Source organism: Phycodurus eques, chromosome 7 (genome assembly GCF_024500275.1).
Source record: "Phycodurus eques isolate BA_2022a chromosome 7, UOR_Pequ_1.1, whole genome shotgun sequence".
NCBI classification, from domain to species: Eukaryota; Metazoa; Chordata; class Actinopteri; order Syngnathiformes; family Syngnathidae; genus Phycodurus; species Phycodurus eques.
In genome coordinates this window covers 5520471-5539854 of record NC_084531.1, presented here as the reverse complement: position 1 = coordinate 5539854, position 19384 = coordinate 5520471, and the positions used below count along the sequence as shown (strand labels likewise).

Sequence of the window (19384 nt, the reverse complement as noted above, 5' to 3'; positions counted from 1 at the left end):
CCTCGCCCTATCTTTGCTCGTGAATGACTGAGCAATTCAGGGAAGCTCCTTTTACACCCAATCATGACGCCCACGTGTTCCCAATTAGCCTGTTCACCTGTGGGACGTTCCAAACAGGTGTTTGATGAGCATTCCGCAACTTTCTCAGTATTTTTTGCCACCTGTCCCAGCATTTGTGGAACGTGTTGCAGCCATAAAATTCTAAGTTAATGATTATTTGCTGAAAACAAAGTTGATCAGTTAGAACATTAAATATCTCATCTTTGTAGTGTTTTCAATTAAATATAGGTTGAACATGATTTGCAAATCATTGTATTCTGTTTTTATTTGTTTAACACAACGTCCCAAATTCCTTGGAATTGGGGTTGTAATTAGTTACTGCCCAACACTGACTATAGCTGTAGTATCTAATATGAACCCAGTTTCCAGTTCAATTGTTTCATTGTGCAACTGTTCCGCTAGTTTGTGTGTGCAATAATACAATAAACCAGTGCGCCAACACAACATGCTACTTGAGCCAATAACTGACAACGTTAATTAGTACAGTGTTCCCCTGCATATTATGCGATTCTTTTCTACTTCTTTACCTATTCACTGATTTTTCTTACCTATCCAATGTTATCTGCTGAAAAACTGACGTATTTGCTGTTTTGTGCCAAGTCCTGTCTAATACAATTCCATCGCTTTGGTGCCATCTTGTCACATATTGGTTCCAAGGAACTATGTTGAAGTGAGTTGAGGTTCCTTGGCATTAAGATGCCACAAGAAGGTGCCTAAACCCTTTTATCTGATCACAAAAACAGCAAACAGGTGAGTGGATAGGTTTAAAAACATAGTGCTCGATGAATCAGCAGGATGGGAATCAAATATGTGAGTGAGCACTGTGTCACTCAACTGACTTGGCTTGTAGTCAGTGGTATGTGTAACTCCCGCTTCTGAGCTAGTGAGCACGATGGATACTTTGTTAAATGAGTCAACTTCATAAAGTAATTTGAAACTAAAACTGGCTAAACATAATATGATGAGTTAGTTGAGCTAATTTATTGCTTTCAACGGCAGTGGAGAATATGACATTTTGCTTGATACACCCGCAGTAAAAAAAGAAATCTAATGTAAAGCTTTCTAATGATACTGTGGAGAGTCAAAATGAAGAGCTCTTGGCTGACATTGAAGCCTAGCCACTGGCTGAATTGATTGAGCTGCTGCAATATCCGTGGCAAGGTGGAATTATGGAGGACTTTCTGCTCTGCAAGTTGGTGCCAGACAGTCAAGTCTCATTTAGTGGAGGATAATCTTAAGAGGCTGTCTGACTCAAATAATTTCTAAGAATATAGTATCCGTATTGTGAGAGATTCAATAAAGCTCACTAATTTAGTGAGTTTTTAATGTGAGTAATTTGTCAATTCATGTGCCTATGTGTTCATATGATAAACACTAACACTCTTATGATGTTGTTTTATGAGTGTTTTGACAAACAAGAAGTGAATAAAGGGCAAGTTAAATTGTAACTGTTGAATATATTTGTGATTAAGTGATAATCTGCCACTACATTGGTTTTAGAATGACGTGTTAATTTAGAACAGGGGTCACCAACCTTTTTGAAACAGACCTAGTTCTTGGGTACTGCTTAATGAGAAAGGCTACCAGTTAGATAAACACTTTTGAAATAACACATTTGACCAAATTACCTTTAATTACACTGCCATTATTCATTAATGATATTCATCCATGTGAAGACACTGATCATGTTAATAATTATAAACAATAATTTAGCAAATTAGGAAACAAATATCAATATGCGACAGTATTGGAATACAGCTCACTGGTGAGCATTTTTTAGAACAGGCCCACAAAGTACTCATGTTGGTGACCCCTTATTGAGACTGTGCCAGTCTTGTTACTGTTTCTGTTAATTGAACATTTCAAATGACGTGAAATCAATATGAAGTTTCAATGTAAAAGTATTCACATTTAATTGGTAACTTCAACTTGGTAAATCTTTAGTAATTGCGTTGATAAGTGTTGAATATAGATAATTCCTATGGCCTCTTTCAGTTTTAAATCCTTGGAAAAAAAATATTTCCCTGGCCCATTAAAGTTTGCTTTAGATGATATGATCCCTCAAGGGTTATGCATACGTTACAGTGTAATACTGCATCCCTGGCAAAGATGCTGGGGTTGGTTTACTTGGGGTTGTTTTAAGCTATACCTTGATTTTCAAGGTATTTTTACAATGCAATGTACTTGTTGACAAATAATCTGGGGACACTGGCAGTCAAGAAAATACAGCACTACTTTGGATATTCCCCCCCTCCTCCAAGGACCTCGGCTCAAAAATATGAACTGTACGGCTTCAAAAGAAGAGTTTTCAACCTTCACAATGCGGTCACTTCCACATGTGACCATCAGGCCTCTGGATGGGTCCATGTCCATGTGGGCAATGTTGTGTTTTCCCTCATGGAATGTGGCCAATGGGGTTCGACTGTGAAGCACACAAACAAACGCACAGCTCATCAGGTTTGTCACCAGTTCTCATAAACAGGAAAAACTACTATATTAAGTTAAAAATTCATTAAAAATGTATACACAACACTTGACTCACTCTTCTTCTTTGATAGAGTCAAAACAGGTGTCACACACCCGCACTGGAAACTCAAACCCCATGAGTGGGAATGTGGAGCGTTTAGAACTACATCTACCACACACAGCTTTGCCGCACTTCCTGCAGTGGTGCTGTAACACAGAAAACACACATTCACCCGAATGATGAAATGAAATGATAAACAATGCCATGTTTCAAATACACCTTGCTGGTGGCACAACACCAGTACCTGTCTGAGTCCCAGGGTTTTATTGTCCCACATCTGCTTGACGTTCCAAAAGAAAGGCTGTTCACACTTCTGGCAGGAGTCACTTTCCAACCACTGAGGTGCCTGAAGATACAGGAGCCATTTTTTTCCACTTTTATTAACAGCTCAATATCAGATGTAGAGCAAACATACTATCGGCTTCTTAGTGTAAAATCTGATCTGATGGGCTGAGTTTCTAAATACAGTGTAATAATGTTGATACCTGATGATCCTCCTTCCTCGTTTCACAACAAACTACACTATGCAATTCAGTACAATATTACATTCAGCCCTGCGATTGACTGGCTACCTGTCCAGGGTATACTACGGCTCTGATCCAAAGTCGGGTGGGATAGGCTCAAGCTCACCCTTGACCCAAATGAGGACATGCGGTATAGAAAATAGATGGATGGAATCTTATAGTGATTGAGGTCTGGGAAACATGATATAAGTTTCCCTTATTTTCTGAGCAGTTTGTGTAGTAGCTGATGTTCTTTATGTATGTTCTAGAATAAATACCAATGACTGCATTGTAGCTACGTTTGTAGTTAAGCAAGTTATCTTTGAAGAAGACCTGTTCTATTGTCATTTACAAGCTTAATTGAGTTTTCTCATTATTTAACCCATTATTGTACTAAACACAATACTCACACCATCAGTGATGGGATAGTGGGAGGCTTTGCAACAAACAGCTGATTTTGGTCAGTCACACGCCGCAACCAATTAGCCACAGATATTCTTTTTCACCAGATGTAATATCCTGTAGATGCAAACCTCTTCTCTGTTTGTGTCCATGTTCCACACTGCTATGCCTCCATCAGCTGAGCACGATACCAACTGCCTGGTCAACATGAGGTAGCGCACTGCCTGGACACGCTCACTGGGGGAGTTGAAGAATAGAGAAAGATTTGTCATAATGTGGCATTTCCCTATCATTAGTGCAGAAAATTGCGCATTATTGTACAGCAGTTGTACAAACCTGTGCTAAAAAATACTCAGAATCTTTTTCAAGACATGACGTTATTAGACAGATAATTTAGATTATACAGCACATGCATTGGCTTGGCTTGGTTTAGCTGCTGTTTGCCTACCAAATGCACATCTACTAAAGTATGTACTGTAATGATCCTTCCAGATAAGTGTTAGGTTTTGTTTTGCACTCATTGTTACTGAGACACTATGTGTTACTGTCACGTTAGGATAGAAGCACGGAATGTTTTAATATCAAGGTGGTTCCGGAGGGAGTTTTGGTAATGTGTGAGGAGAGCGAGGGTCTCTGCGGTTTTGCTGTGTGTTAGCCCATGAGTGTCTCTCTGGAAAGCAGTCCGGCTGAGAAGGTAAACCCGTCCGATGTTTGTGTGCATATGTTGACATAACAGTATTCACAGTTCATATGCAGAACCTTTCCAAAAATTTAAATATCGTGGAAAAGTTTCTTTCCATAATTCCTTTCAAAAAAGTTAAACTTTCATAGATTATAGATTCAGGGGCCACAGTCTAAACAATTTCAATTATTTATTTGTTTATTTTTACATAATTTGGGTTTCCAGCTCATAAAACCCACAAAATCAGGAATTCAAAAAATTTGAATACTGTGAAGAAATCAGCCCAATTTTGCTGTGGCATTGCCTGGGAGTTATGGAAGCCCAGATTTCCTTGATGCTTGCTGTCAGTTCTTCTTTGTTTTTGGGTCTGGTGCCCCTCATTTTCCTCTTGATAATACCCCATAGATTCTCAGTGGGGTTTAGATCCGGCGAGTTGGCTGGCCAGTCAAGCACTGATGGGCATCAAACCAGGTTTTGGTGCTTCTGGCGGTATGGGCAGGGGCCAGGTCCTGCTGGAAGATGAAATCTGCATCTCCATACAGATCCTCAGCAGAAAGAATCATGAAGTCCTCTAAAACATTCTGGTAGACTGTTGTGGTGACCTTGGATTTAAGAAAGCAGAGTTTACCAACACCTGCACTGGACATTGCACCCCAAAACATGACTGACTGTGGATATTTCACACTTGGCCTCAATAAGCTTAGGTTCTGTTCTTTACCAGTCTTCCTCCAAAACCTTGGACCTCGTTTCCTGAATGAAAAGCACGCTTTACTTTCATCGGAAAAGAGGACCTCGGACCACTGGCCAACAGTCCAGTCCTTCTTCTCCTTGGCCCAGTTGAGAAGCTTCCTATGTTGGCTCAGAAGTGTCTTGACCCGAGGAACCCAACAGTTGGAGCCCATCTCCCGGATGCGTCGGAATGTGGTGGTTTTTGAAGCGGTCGCTCCCGCCTCATTCCACTCTGATAATCCGCTGGAGCCCACGGTCATCTCTTTTGCTGGTGCATCTTCTCCTGCCACATTTTGTCCTTCCACTAGACTTTCCATTGATATGCTTGGACACAGCACTCTCTGAACAGCCAGCCTCCTTAGCTATGAACCTTTGTGGCTTACCCATCCTATGGAGGATTTCAATGACGGTCTTCTGGCCAGTTGTCAAGTCTGCACTAATCCCCATATTGAACCCAACTGAGACAATTGAACCAAACTGAAGCAGCTTAATGACACATGGGAAACCTGTGCAGGTGCTTTGAGTTTAGTAGATGATTAGTGTGTCACACTCAGTTTAAAACATTTATGGCTTGCAAAATTTGGGCTGATTTCTTCACAATATTCTAATTTTTTGAATTCCTGATTCTGTGGGTTTTATGAGCTGGAAGCCCAAATTATGTAAAAATACAAATCAATACTTTAAATTGTGGTCCCTGAATCTATAATCTATGAAAGTTTAACTTTTTGGATGGAATTATGGAAATAAATAAACTTTTCCATGATATTCAAATTTTTTGGAAAGGGTCTGTATCAGGGAAGCTAAACAGCATTTGTTGATGAATGGGGACAGAGAAGATGTGATAAGACTAAATAGTCAGCTGTTAGTGGCATTGTTGAGAAAACTATCACACATAGGCAGGCAGACACTGCTGTTGACAGCTAAAGTTACTACTTTAAGCACATTTAGTGGTTAACTTTTTACAACATTTCAATCACACAAACACACAAGGCTGCTGGACTTACTGGTGTCCCTGCAACAGTAAGGTTCGTCCTTTGCGTCCCCCAATGTCCCACATGATGACACTGTGGTCAGAGGCGCCTGAGAACAGTAGTCTCTGGATAGGGTCCCACCACAAGCTTCCTACACTACCTGAAAAGATCAACAGTGAGAAAGTCATTTGTTACGTGTGGCTGTATAAAGCAATCGTCTGCTTCTGGGCACCACCTACTGCACTTTTATTAGCCTTTATCAGTGATTCCCAACCAGGGCACCCTAGTGTGTGAGCTAAATCATCATCAGGGGTGCCGCAGGAAATTATCCAATTCTACTTCATTTGGCCTAAAATTATTTATCAATTAAAAGTATATCTTTATTCGTCTAGCGATGCCAGCGACATATAGTGGCAGGCAAAACAATTAAATGAGCTTCCATTAGATGGAAGAAGTTACAGTATATCAAACCTGAATATCCACCTGTTGCCATTCAGAATAAGTCCTGGCTTCATGCAAGTATATCAGCTTTGTGTTCAATTAAACAGGCCCAGATTTCACACAGTCAATTTGTGGGGAAAGAGATAATCATCATTTCAGTATTGATATCCATATTTTTTTTAATCTAAGTTTTCTTGGAGGTGTACCGTGAGATTTGTTTTTTTTCCCCCAAATGCAAAATAGGGGCCCTGGCTCAATAAAGGTTGGGAAACACTCCTTATGCTAACATACTTTTATATTTGTCTTATAACACTTATCATACTCCTTTTTAAAATATCTTTGCACTTAGGTTTACTACTGCTATCTGCTGGCATAAAATGCAACTACATCTCAAGTAGCAAAGAAACCAAAAATGTACAATGTACTTACTATACACAGGGAATACCAGTGCATGAACTATTTGTTACGTTTCTAATAAACACAAATCGTCAAACATATCAATTCTTTACAACTCCTAAAAAAAATGTAATACTAGGGGGTGCCAAGAGACTTCTACATTCCCACACGACAATAAACCTGCAATTATGTGAGACAATGAAGGAAGTACAGGGTTATTCTTTAATAAGTTTGAACAATACAGTAATGAACAATTTTTTCCTCAAAAACTTCATTCACGTGCGGCGCAGATACTCACTCTGATTATAGCAAAAGGAGTAACTTGAAATATATATTTTTTTTATTATAAAATTTTACACATCACAGCTTCATTCTCTTAACTACAGATTGGAAATGTGCTAAATGCTGTGCAGTTGCTGCATGGTAGTCAAACTTATTGGTGATCCCAAATAAAGTTAAACCTTTACGACTAGTTTTATAACTGGACTAATCATTTAACTCACTACATATTTATATTGGGCGGGCACGGTGGGCGACTGGTTAGAGTGTCAGCCTCACAGTTCTGAGGACCGGGGTTCAATCCCCGGTCCCGCCTGTGTGGAGTTTGCATGTTCTCCCCGTGCCTGCGTGGGTTTTCTCCGGGCACTCCTGTTTCCTCCCACATCCCAAAAATATGCATTAATTGGAAACTCTAAATTGCCCGTAGGTGTGAATGTGAGTGTGAATGGTTGTTTGTTTGTATGTGCCCTACGATTGGCTGGCAACCAGTTCAGGGTGTACCCCGCCTCCTGCCTGATGATAGCTGTGATAGGCTGCAGCACTCCCGCGACTCTAGTGAGGAGAAGCGGCTCAGAAAATGGATGGATGGATATTTATATTGGGGTGGGAGGTTGTACCCAGTGTGAACAGAGCACCACAGCCTGGACTTTTTAAGAGAAAAAAAAGAAGGAATGCATTTGCATCGAGAGTCTTTTCAACTCAAAACCTTAATAATTTTAATATTTGGCAACGTGACCGTTTCATAAGAAAGCTGTTAGCTTGTGTAATTAGTTGTTTGAACTGTAAGCAATACACCTGTGGTAAAAATGGCCATGATGAGTCATAGAGATTAGCATTTGCTTAGTCATCCTTCTTTGCATAGTTTGCAAAAAAAATCTAAATGGCCATATAAGAACACAGGGAAGTGTTGTAGCTACGTTAAGTCCACTTGCTTTACACAACTACAAGTATACAGACATTTCAAAAGGCAGCAACAATAGTAAGACTAAGAGTACAGAAATACTTTTATGTTCATGTGACTTCATTTGACTTTCCCAGAATAGCCACAAGACCCATTTAAAGGATTTATAGCTTAATGAGCATGACAATTATATGGATGGTAGATGTTAAGACTTCAAGAAAATTATTGCCTCAGTTTGTGCACAGTGGTACTGGAATAAATTAAGAAATCATACAAAAAATTAAAAAAAATACATATGGGTGCTTTTTGTGTGAAATACCTTCATGGCCCTTCAGTGTAGTGATAATAGAGTATGTCTGCTTCTCCAGCTTTAGCAGTGTGATCTCCCCTGAGTAATCGCCAACAAAGGCATGCTGAGTCTCATGATCATATCTGAGAAAACAGTTAAGGTTGAAAATCCCACGAACAAAAATGGTTATGTCATTAACAAACAAGCGGTGAATGAAGAATACTGTAGGCAGGAGGCCCAGGAAGTGAAATAGTGTCTCCCCAGCATGCTGCCACTCTGGGTGCACATCCAGCTAACACTCTTGTCATGGCCAGTGCTCACTACCCACTCGCTCTCCAGGGTAAACACCATATCTGAAACGCGGTTCTGGTGAGCTGCAAAAACACACACATACATAAACGCGTTATGTAAAATCACATCTAAGTGGCAAACAGTGGAAGAGAACAAATTCAAACACTAATTTTGCCATACTAATAGTTGTGGGCAGATTGATTCAAATAGTGCCAATATCGATACCAACGTTGGTGTTGATATTGATTGATACCAGTGTAATGATATCAATGCTTTAATTTCAGTTTCTCTCCAATGGACGCAACTGTGACTTTGGGGGTTCTGTTATTTATACTTGATTCACTTAATTTTTTAGGTTTTTATTTTACATTTTCAAAGAAAAAGTGCACTAGGGAGTACATTTTGTTGTTGTGGTGCCACACAGCTAATGAGACTTGTAGGAGGACGTTAACGCAATTACCTGTGGGTCCAAGGGAACTTTTTGGTGCTGCCGCAGTTAGCAGGCCTTCACCTACGTGCCTGTCCACATGCTACACCTGCTTTCTCTGCTCCAAGTCAGCTAACCTACTAAGCTTCACAGAGCCATTTCACAGCTCCTCGGCGAGCCATTACGAAGGCCTGATCACTTCCAGAAGCGGCGACTCAGGTCTCGCATGACCCTGAATCGTTGCAGCCAGTTCACCAGGTCCCTAGGTCTTATAAAGGCAGAGGGGGTCGTAAGTGATGCTTCAAGGCCGGTGGTAAGTTAGTTCGCACCAGGACAGCTTTGGTACTAGGCTGCCAGCACACCAGATATATGGTCCTGGCGTTGTCTTAGGATACCGACTAGAGTTCAATCGCCAGTCACCAGTTTTCGCCCGGGTCCAAAAAAGACTGTCATTACGCTTTCAGTGAAGATCCAGGGGGCGAAGGTGAAAAAGTGCAATCTCATTCAGAACCACAATCTGTTTGCAGATTTCCTTTCCCACCAGTCCCTGTTGTCAGGGGAATGGATGCTGAAAACAGCGGTTCATTACCACCATCTGGAGGACCTGGAGCTGAGCATCCCATCACAGGAGGCAATCTTGTCTCAGCTGGGCGATGGTGACTGCATCCCCATCCCGATCGCCTCCTGCTCTGGTCTGGCCACTGTAAAGCCCAGTACTACATTCTCAGAGTACGGCGGGGATGTAGGGCATATGATCACCAATGCTTGTGTGCCTTCCACATGGTGGTTGTAAACCAACAGGTGGAAGCTGTTTGATGCATGATGTTTCACTTACGGACAAGTCCCCTGCCCTATTCAAGGAACTTTGTTGTTCATGCAGGAGCTCCTTAATACAGGGCGGTCACCGTCCACCCTTCACCAGTTGGCTTTATTCAACCAAGATGGCGGCATGCATGGTTACTGTAGAACCTTCCAGCAGTTTGGACAGTTTCGTTCATATTCTAAAAAGTGTGTATCACATGTATCACTGCGTTTGTGTACGGTACAGCATGCCTTTAATAGCCCACATCTTATTGTAGATATGTTCATATATTTATATATTTTAAATCAGTTATTGGTAATAATGATTACTCACTGATACTTTGAAACTATCCATCCATCCATCCATCCATTTTCTGAGCCGCTTCTCCTCACTAGGGTTGCAGGCGTGCTGGAGCCTATCCCAGCTATCATCGGGCAGGAGGCGGGGTACACCCCGAACTGGTTGCCAGCCAATCGCAGAGCACATACAAACAAACAACCACTCGCACTCACATTCACACCTATGGGCAATTTAGAGTCTCCAATTCATGCATGTTTTTGGGATGTGGGAGGAAACCGGAGTGCCTGGAGAAAACCCACGCAGGCACGGGGAGAACATGTAAACTGTGTTTTGATTATCACATAAACTTTGCTTAAAAGTATGCAGTTAAAGCACATCTTCATTTCAAATCCATTGTGGGAGGGTTTAGAGCCAAAAAGATGAGAATTGTGTCCGTGTCCCAATATTTTTGGACCTAAACAAAATGAAAGACAGACGGGACATTGAAAAATTAGTCGGCTTTGTCTCTTCTGCTAGATTTCTCTCGCAAGTGGTGTAGACCAGATTCCAGTGGTAACATCTGGTGTACTACAACAGAAATACAATCACGCTGGTAAGGCTTAAGTGTTTCTCTCTCTCTCCCTCTCTCTCTCTCTCTCTCTCTCTCTCTCTCTCTCTCTCTATCGATCTAGAGATAGAGAGATCGATCAACAGAGAGGAACGGCAAGGTGAAGTCCCCTCCAAATGAATTGGAATGGCAAGGTCAATTCCTTTGTTTTTGTTGTACACTAAGGACATTTTGGGTTTCAGATCAAAAGATGAATATGAGACAAATGTTCAGAATTCCATCTTTCATTTCATGGTATTTATGTTAAACAACTCAGGACAGAACACCTTTTGTTTGAAGCCACCCACTTTTCAAGTGAGCAAAAGTAATGGAACAGACATGATTAAATTAACTTAAAGTGAATAACATTTAATATTCAGTGACATACCCTTACTTGCAATAACTGCATCATTGTGACCCATTGACTTCACCAGACTGTTGCAGTCTTCATTTGAAATGCTTTTCGAGGCCTTTACTGCAGCCACTTTCAGTTCTTGTTTGTTTCTGGGGGTTTCTCCCTTCAGTCTCCTCTTCTGGAGGTAAAATTTATGCTCCATTGGGTTAAGGTCCGGTGATTGCCTTGGCCAGTCTACGACTTTCCACTTTTCCCCCCCTGATGAAGTACTTTGTTGTGTTGACAGTGTGCTTTGGGTCGTTGTCTTTTGCATGATGAAGCTTCTCCCGATTAGTTTGAATGCATTTTTCTGTAAACTGCCAGACAAAATCGTTTTGTAGACTTCAGAATTCATTCTGCTGCTACCATCATAAGTTATATCATCAATAAAGACTAGTGAGCCCGTTCCAGAAGCAGCCTTGCAAGCCCAAGCCATGACATTACCTCCACCAAGCTTCACAGATGAGCTTGTGTGATTTGGATCATAAGCAGATCCTTTCTTTCTCCACATATTGGCCTTTCCATCACTTGGGTAGAGGTTAATCTTGGTCTCATCAGTCCATAAAACTGTGTTCCAAAACCTTACTGGCTCATCTCTGAACATCTTTGCAAAATCCAATCTGGACTTCTGCTTCTTTTTGCCAATGAGTGGTTTGCATCTTGTGGTATGGCCTGTATATTTCTTCTCTCGAAGTCTTCTTTGAACAGTGGATTGTGATACCTTCACCCCTGCCCTGTCGAGGTTGGCAGTGATGTCACTGACTGTTGTCTTTGGGTGTTTCTTCACAGCTCTCACAATGTTTCTGTCATCAACTGCTGTTAAGACCCTTGGCCGACCTGTTCGATGTCTGTTACTCAGTACACTAGTAGTTTCTTTCTTTTCAGGAAATTCCAAATTGTTGTATTGACTATGCCGAATATTTGTGCAATAGCTCTGATCAATTTTACCTATTCTCGCAGCTTCAAAATGGTTTGCTTTTCTCCCATAGACAGCTCTCTGGTCTGCATATTTGCTTCACAGCAAATGCAGTTTTGACAGGTGAAAGCCAAAGCCAAAAAAAAGCACTATCTAATGTTTAAGCAATCAATCTAAAAGGCAACACCTGAGTAACTAGAAACACCCAGTCAGTCACATGTTCCAATACTTTTGCTCAATTGAAAAGTGGGTGGGTTTAGACAAAAGGTGCTCTGTCCTCAGTTGTTTAAAAGATCTAGATGTAAATCCCATGAAATAAAAGCCGGAATTCTCAACTTTACTCTCATTTTCATCTTTTGATCTGAAACCCAAATGTCTTCAGTCTATACCAAAAACAAAAGAATTGACCTTGCCGTTCCAATCCATTTGGAGGGGAGTGTGTGTGTGTGTGTGTGTGTGTGTGTGTGTGTGTGTGTGTGTATATATATATATATATATATATATATATATATATATATAGAAATAAAACCCCACAGTGGTCAACAGAAATAACTTGAATCTGTCAAAAGCAATAATAAATAAAAGTTTTTTTTAAATTAACCTAACCAATGAAAATCAGACATTGCAGGGATCTCGTTTGATGTGTGTCCTGTGTCTGAGACACAAAAAAGAGCAGGGACGCATAAAACATGCATGTTTCAGACTCCAGTGACTTGTATTTTGTATTCCTCAGAGTTAAGAACGCAGCCATGCCGCTCTCTCTCTTGTCAGTGCTCTATGCACAATAGATAATAGCTACAGTATAACCATCGTCACATAGGCGCCACGTCAATGTGCCCCATTCAACATGGCCGCCATGTAGGCACGGGAGGCAAGTCTTTTGAAATTGGATCTAGTATTATTGTTTATCTGTGACCCGGAAATACGTCAGTATCATTCTCTGCCTGCATTACACCACAGCATCAATAAAAGACAGCGGCATTTTAAGTGACTTGGAAACATTGTTCAGTCCCGACGGTCTGTTTTTATCTGTTATCCATTATATCGGGATCCGATTTATCGAGGTTCCACTGTATATCTCAAACATAATTAAAAAACTACGAACAACTGCAGGTGTACACACAAGAAAATGATAAATGAAGATGACCTCTTTGGGCTGCAATTATCTTGTCAGCCACACCTGACTCTGAGCCCATTGTAATGTGTCATTTTTTAAACATCTCACCTGGATATGTTTTTACATGGTTCATCTTGTTGAAATCTTCAGAGATGAGAAACTCCTTTGGGGCAAGCAAACAAAAAAACGAGTTTCAAATCAAATAACTAACCCACCCTCAAAGGCATTTGGAGGAGACCCATTTAAACTTGACAGCCTATTTTATAAGGAAAAGAAGTAGAGTTTGAAGAACCAAAAGAGTAAGCCTAAACCTGAAATGAGAATGAGGCCATTTGTTTTTAGATATTTCCACTCACCACAACAGCTCCATTGTCTTGGCCAATGAAGATACGTCTGCTGTCATGATGATATGACATACACGAGCAAGGAGCTGAGACATGGAAAGACACAGAAATTATCACAATTAGCACATCATTTTGTCCTCAGGTGTGTGTACAGAAAGGAAGGACTTCTCTAAAATCACTAGAGACGTCCCGATTTGTTCATGTGATCGAAAATCGGCGTAGATCATCTGATTTTCAGCTGATCGTGATCGGGTGAAAAACTAATTTTATTCATTTTCTTACATTTTTAATGTCACAAAGTGACAAAGGTGCAGAGATCTTACCAAATGAAACAGTAATAGTTCCATTTTAAATTACACAATGTAACTATTCGGGGGTTTTATATTAGTGCATGTAGAAGTGTCTGTGAAAGCTGTGTGTGTGTGTGTGAGAGACAAGTCTGCCTTGATTCTATTGGTCCGCTACAACACGCTCGTTCAGAGCAAGGAGACACACAGACACAATTTGGACGCACAATTTTTTTCTTAATGCTTGGCCGAGGTATTGGATCGGCAGATACTGAAAATCAAAGACTTGGACTCAGGTGCAAAAAAAGGTGATCAGTACATCACTAAAAATAAAAAATATATAAAACAAAATTTTAAAAAAATAAATAATTAAAAAAAAACAACAAAATTAAATATTTGTTTTTACAAAAAAATCACACCTCATTTGTAGCTGATGTGGTGTAGTCTTACTTACAGGAGACTGTGTGGTAGATGCTTGGCCAGTACTGACCACTGTCTCTCTTCAACCAAACCCGGATGGTTCTGGAAATTAAATGCAGAGTGGAATTATCAAAGCACTGAATCATTATGGTCCCCTCTGTTTTATGGTCTATGCTTTAAAAGGTCAGCATGGAAATTGAGGATCAGTGCTTAATCACACGTCAGCAAATTACCGTAATTTGTGTATAATGCGCATTTTCTACCCCCAAAAATGGTCAAAGGTCAATAGTGCACATTATACATATGTATAGGAGAAAATGAAAAAGACTTTAACATTTTCTAAATGTATGCCGCCATCTAGAGGTTATGAAAAAGCTGCACACTTTCATTCCACTATGCCACCGCCCCCGAGAGATTATCAATAAATTGTACACTTTCATTCTAGTATGCCACCTTGAAGTATGTACAATTGCGCTCATAAGTTTACATACCCAAGCAGAATTTGTGAAATATTGTTTTGTTTTTTATACCAACTGACTGATGACTGAACAACAACCATCCTTAATTTCTTTATGGTTATGTTTTGTTTCATGATAATGCTTTTCTGAAATGCTTGACAGTTTAATTTGAATCTATTAAAATACAATTAAATGTCTTTCGCCTAGTCCTTCGTGTTTTCTTAAAATAATTGTACACATCTTACAAATTCTGCCTGATAATCAAGCATATGAGCACAACTGTGTGTTTTCTCATTTACTAAATAAAAGTAGGGTTATGAATTTCAAAATAATAGCAGGTAAATAAAAAGAAAGTATTATGTGTACAAATAAAGTGCTTAACTTCAGAATAATTATTTGAAAAATAACTAACAAAAGACAGACAATACTTCATGTTTTGATCATATGGGTAGAAGCAAAATCATGCATTTGTAAAAATGCATTATACATGGGTAGAAGGGTTTCCCAGAATTTATAGGTCAACTTTGGGGATGTGCATTATATATGGGTGCGCATTATACACGAGAAATTACGGTATATGTATCAACTAAAAACCGCCTGTACTTTCAGCTCAATACTTGACTCTGTAAAGCCAGCCCCAATTCTTTACACGTAAGACAAATTAAATAGTTGGGGTACCATACAGTATGTCACAATGATTTTGAGCACTACAGCATGTCAATAAAACGAAGTCCTTCAGGGAAAAGGTGTTTTAACACAAGGGAAACTCTCATATTGTTTTTCTACACAAGCATTTCAAAGGTCAAATTCGAACATTTTTCAAGTGCTTTCTATCATGGTGAAAACTTCTGGCACATTATACCTGTGGTCAGTTAAAGGTGCAGTTACATTAAGACGCTTACATACACTTCAAGAAAGTAATTTTGGGCTTGTAATTATTCATTTGTTCTTTTTCTTGGGTGAAATCACTATACAACAATGATTTGGGAGTGGGTGGGTGCACAAGTTAAAATTAATTTGGGAATTATTATTTTTTTTAAACTCTAAATAGAGGCCAAAATTATACATCCTGGGTACGGAAAGTATTAAGACCGCCTTAAATGTTTCACTCTGTTATATTGCAGTCACTTGCGAAAATCATTTAAGTTCATTTTTTTCCCCTCAATGTACACACAGCACCCCATATTGACAGAAAAAAAATTCATTGTTGGAATTTTTGTAGATTAAAAAAAAAAACTGAAATATCACACAGCCATAAGTATTCAGGCCCTTTGCTGTGACACTCAACTCGAGTGCTGTCTATTTCTTATGATCATCCTTGAGATAGTTCTCCACCTTCATTGGAGTTCAGCTGTGTTTGATTATACTGATTGGACTTGATTAGGAAAGCCACACCCCTGTCTATATAAGACCTTACAGCTCACAGTGCATGTCAGAGCAAATGAGAATCATGAGGTCAAAGGAACTGCCTGAAGAGCTCAGAGAGACAAGACCTCGTGGTCCACCGGCCGCACCGAGGCACCCTAAAAACCGGCCACCCGGAGGAGGCCGCAGGGACCCAATGCCACCCCCCCAGCCAACCCGGATAGGGGTGCCCAACAAGGGAACGATAAGGGGGGGGTGGGGGGGAGCAGCTACGGGGCATGAAAGGGGAGCCCCCACGCCAAGCAACCATCCAGTCCAAGGGCCCGGTCAGGAGCACCACCATGAGGCTAGTGAAAACACACTTCCCCGTTACTATGACTGCCAGGTATCGACTGGCAGGCATTGGCCCTACCGTGTGTATCAGTGCCCCCTTGAGTCGTGTGGTGCATTAAAATCTGGAGTGGCCAGTGAGACTGGGGGGGGGGGGGGAGCTGCCAGGCACTCCTGCCTCACAACCAAACCCCCCCCCCACCCAAGACCGACCGCCCACCAGAGATGGGTGTATGTGGTACATTAATAGGAAGGGGATGAGTGTGTGTAATGCATAAAAATTCTGGGGGGCAGGGAGGGCGGCAGTGCAGGGCGCGTCAACTGGGAAACACCACTCACGTACTGAATAGAATTTACACCGATCTGATCGGCTCGATCGGTATCGGATGATAATTAGCATTTTATGCTGAGCAGCTGATCGTCTTAAATGTCATAACTCGCCGATCCGATCAGTGGAGTCATTGCTCGGCTCCGCAAAAGACATTTTTAAAATACTCAGTATACAGTACACAAGTATATACAGTAAATGAGCAAATTTAAATAGACACATTGCTCCATCTTGTGATCGGATCGGTTAACATTTTTTTTAAACTCTCTGATCGGTGATCGGTCCCAAAAATCTTGATCGTGTAAAGCCTAGTACTGACACCCGGTGTGACACCCGCACCCCCCTGACTCCACATCAGCCCCCCAAGAAACCCTGAATATGTGTATGTGCCTGGATGTGACCAGTGAAAAAAAGAAACAAATATTTACAGTGAAGGGTTTAAGTGTGTGCTGAGTAAGTGATTAAGAGGCCTGGCTCCTGCAAGTCGGTCCCATCAGGCAGGACAACCACAAACAGAGAGGGCCGCCTCACCCAGCCCCGCAGCACCGACCCCGGGAATCCCCCTACATTCCAGCCAGCACCCTCTACCTGCCCACAAGTGTGAGAGACCCCCCGCCCCCCTCCCCAAGGCCGAAAACTGCACAGCAGGCCTTCCAGCCCGGAGGGGAGCTCCTGCTCCCCCACGAGAAGAGGAGGCGGCGACCACAGATACAGATAATTCATGAAAGGTATCAACTCAACAGTGAATTGTCAAGGACGGTACGTCTCCGTTGTTCTGCTTAAGCATAGGTCCGTCGTGCATGGTCACAAACTGCAAAGAAATCAACAGTTGATTTCCCTCTCTATTTACTCCCGGCGTTTTGTCATTGCGGTCAGGCCAATCGAAAGGTTGAAGTCAAGGCAGCCGCTACAACAATTGTTAATAGTCTTACTGTGACAGGCTGCCTCTCCGCCAACGTGCTGAGAGACCCAACTTCAAAATACAAGCGCCATATATTACAACATTGGCCATCAATGCTATTTTAGGCTTTTATTTTTAAGGTGGCCCCAGAGCACGGTGCAGGCGTAACCATGCGTTCGCCCCCTGGTGGATGGCTGATGAGGTTCGGGGCACTGATGCAAATGAAGCACTTTTCATATGCAGCAGTGCCTGCATTTTAAATGTAAAAGATCACAGACGTTCAGGCTCATTTCATCACGGCAGCCAAAATCGCTGTCACGATTAAAATTCGATTAAGTGTGCAGCCCTACTGGAGCTGCAGCCGTGATTTCCAACCTTTATGGAGCCAAGGCACATATTTTACAAGTTAAAAATCTCACAGCACACCGACAAACAAAAATCTCACGAAAAGTGGATACATTAATTAGTGTATGTACTTGTGTGTACTACTGGTTGGGAATCACTGCCTTAAAGTATTCCTGGGGTCATCAAGTGAAACAGTCTTGGTTTTATATGCGCTCCTTTTTGCACAAAGGTAGGCGGTGAGAGCTGTTTGAATTATGTGGGGATCGGTGGCCAATTTGTCACCGCATGCAAGGTTTCTTCATATACTGTCAACTTTTTAGCCCTCATCTTAGCACATTTAAGGAAAATGTACAACACAGCTGCTTCACTTGCAAACCTGTGTGGTAGCTATGTTAAGTGGGAGTCATCTCGCTGGATGTGATGGACAGCGACCCAGCAAGCAAACATCTTGCTGTTGTAGATATTATCAAAGACAAAACTGGTCTAACCCAAATGTGACGTAAATGGGACACGGCCTGTCTTTGAGGGTGAGTAACAAACAAATGTTACAAACGCGCACACAATAATTATTGCGACATTAATCGAAACACATTTTAGACATACTGTATTAGTATCGATATGAGGCATTGGGCAACACAAGGGGAAAAAACACGGAGTTTGTTTATTGCTAGCTATCTGTTCGGTCACGCTCTTTTCATTCAAAAAGCGACTACGACAAACGAACAGAAGAACGCAATTAAATGTCTAAGCGTTTTTTGTTTTTGTTTTTTAAACACACCATCTTTGACTATCTAATCTTTAATGTAACTATACAAATACTCGTTCAGTTAACTTCTACGGCAAAAATGTCCGAGCTAAATATTTTGAGTATTTGGTGTTTATAGTTATGTTTTAGTTGCCTTACATTTTAGAGAGCTGTTTTGAAGAAAACACAGCAAACCACCCAAGCTACTCTAGTCAAGCTAACACAAGCGTTAGCTAGGTTGGGAAAACTCACCGGTCTTCACTGACAGTTATCACTCCATCTTCCTTTGGGATTAAAACGGCAACAGTGACAGCGTCTGCATGTCCCTCGATTTTGTTCAGAAGAACTGGCCTTGCGCTCTGAGGCCTCGAATGGATCTCCGCAGCCATAGTTGAAGTAGCCAGCCACAATGTTTTGCTGCTGCTAAATCGCTCCCTCGCCCCATCCAGGAGGATCAGCTGACGCTCTGAGCCGCTGCTCAGATTACCGTAATGACGACAAGGCATGGGCCGAGCAACCCATGCGGAGTGGAATATACACTACCGCACTCAAAATAAGGGATACAGTATTCGGCTTTCGAGTGTAATTTCAGGGTGAAACTAAAATGCACTTTAACCTTTCTAAGTGATTTTGATTTAACAAAACGGTGTGAGGCACCATGCACTCGTCCAACGTACTGTTCAACGCGTCAGCACGTTTTCTACATCTTGCTATTCTATAACAATTGTTATATTCCTTAAGGAACAGCAAAATTATCAACATGTGTTTGATCCATGAATCGACAATATATTTCCTGGTTCACTTACAATTGGTATTTGTATTTTGACACTTGTATGCCTTTCTGTGAC

The 19384-nt window shown here is 41.2% G+C and overlaps 1 protein-coding gene across 4 annotated transcripts in view; it reads right to left on the bottom strand.

Moving 5' to 3' along the window:
- Nucleotides 1–18990, bottom strand: part of wdfy1 (WD repeat and FYVE domain containing 1) — a 32853-nt gene extending 13863 nt beyond the window's left edge. For all 4 annotated transcript variants that reach the window (XR_009768952.1, XR_009768953.1, XR_009768954.1 and 1 more), the window contains exons 1-11: nucleotides 18789–18990; nucleotides 14099–14166; nucleotides 13370–13443; nucleotides 13122–13176; nucleotides 8404–8554; nucleotides 8211–8323; nucleotides 5908–6034; nucleotides 3624–3729; nucleotides 2832–2933; nucleotides 2603–2733; nucleotides 2374–2482 (exon numbers count right to left, since the gene is read on the bottom strand). Coding sequence is in view for 1 of the 4 variants with exons in the window: in XM_061682434.1 (XP_061538418.1) it covers nucleotides 2374–2482; nucleotides 2603–2733; nucleotides 2832–2933; nucleotides 3624–3729; nucleotides 5908–6034; nucleotides 8211–8323; nucleotides 8404–8554; nucleotides 13122–13176; nucleotides 13370–13443; nucleotides 14099–14166; nucleotides 18789–18925 (1173 nt within the window). In the remaining 3 variants the exon portion in view is untranslated. The remainder of the gene's footprint in view (nucleotides 1–2373; nucleotides 2483–2602; nucleotides 2734–2831; nucleotides 2934–3623; nucleotides 3730–5907; nucleotides 6035–8210; nucleotides 8324–8403; nucleotides 8555–13121; nucleotides 13177–13369; nucleotides 13444–14098; nucleotides 14167–18788) is intronic.
- Nucleotides 18991–19384: the final 394 nt, after the last annotated feature.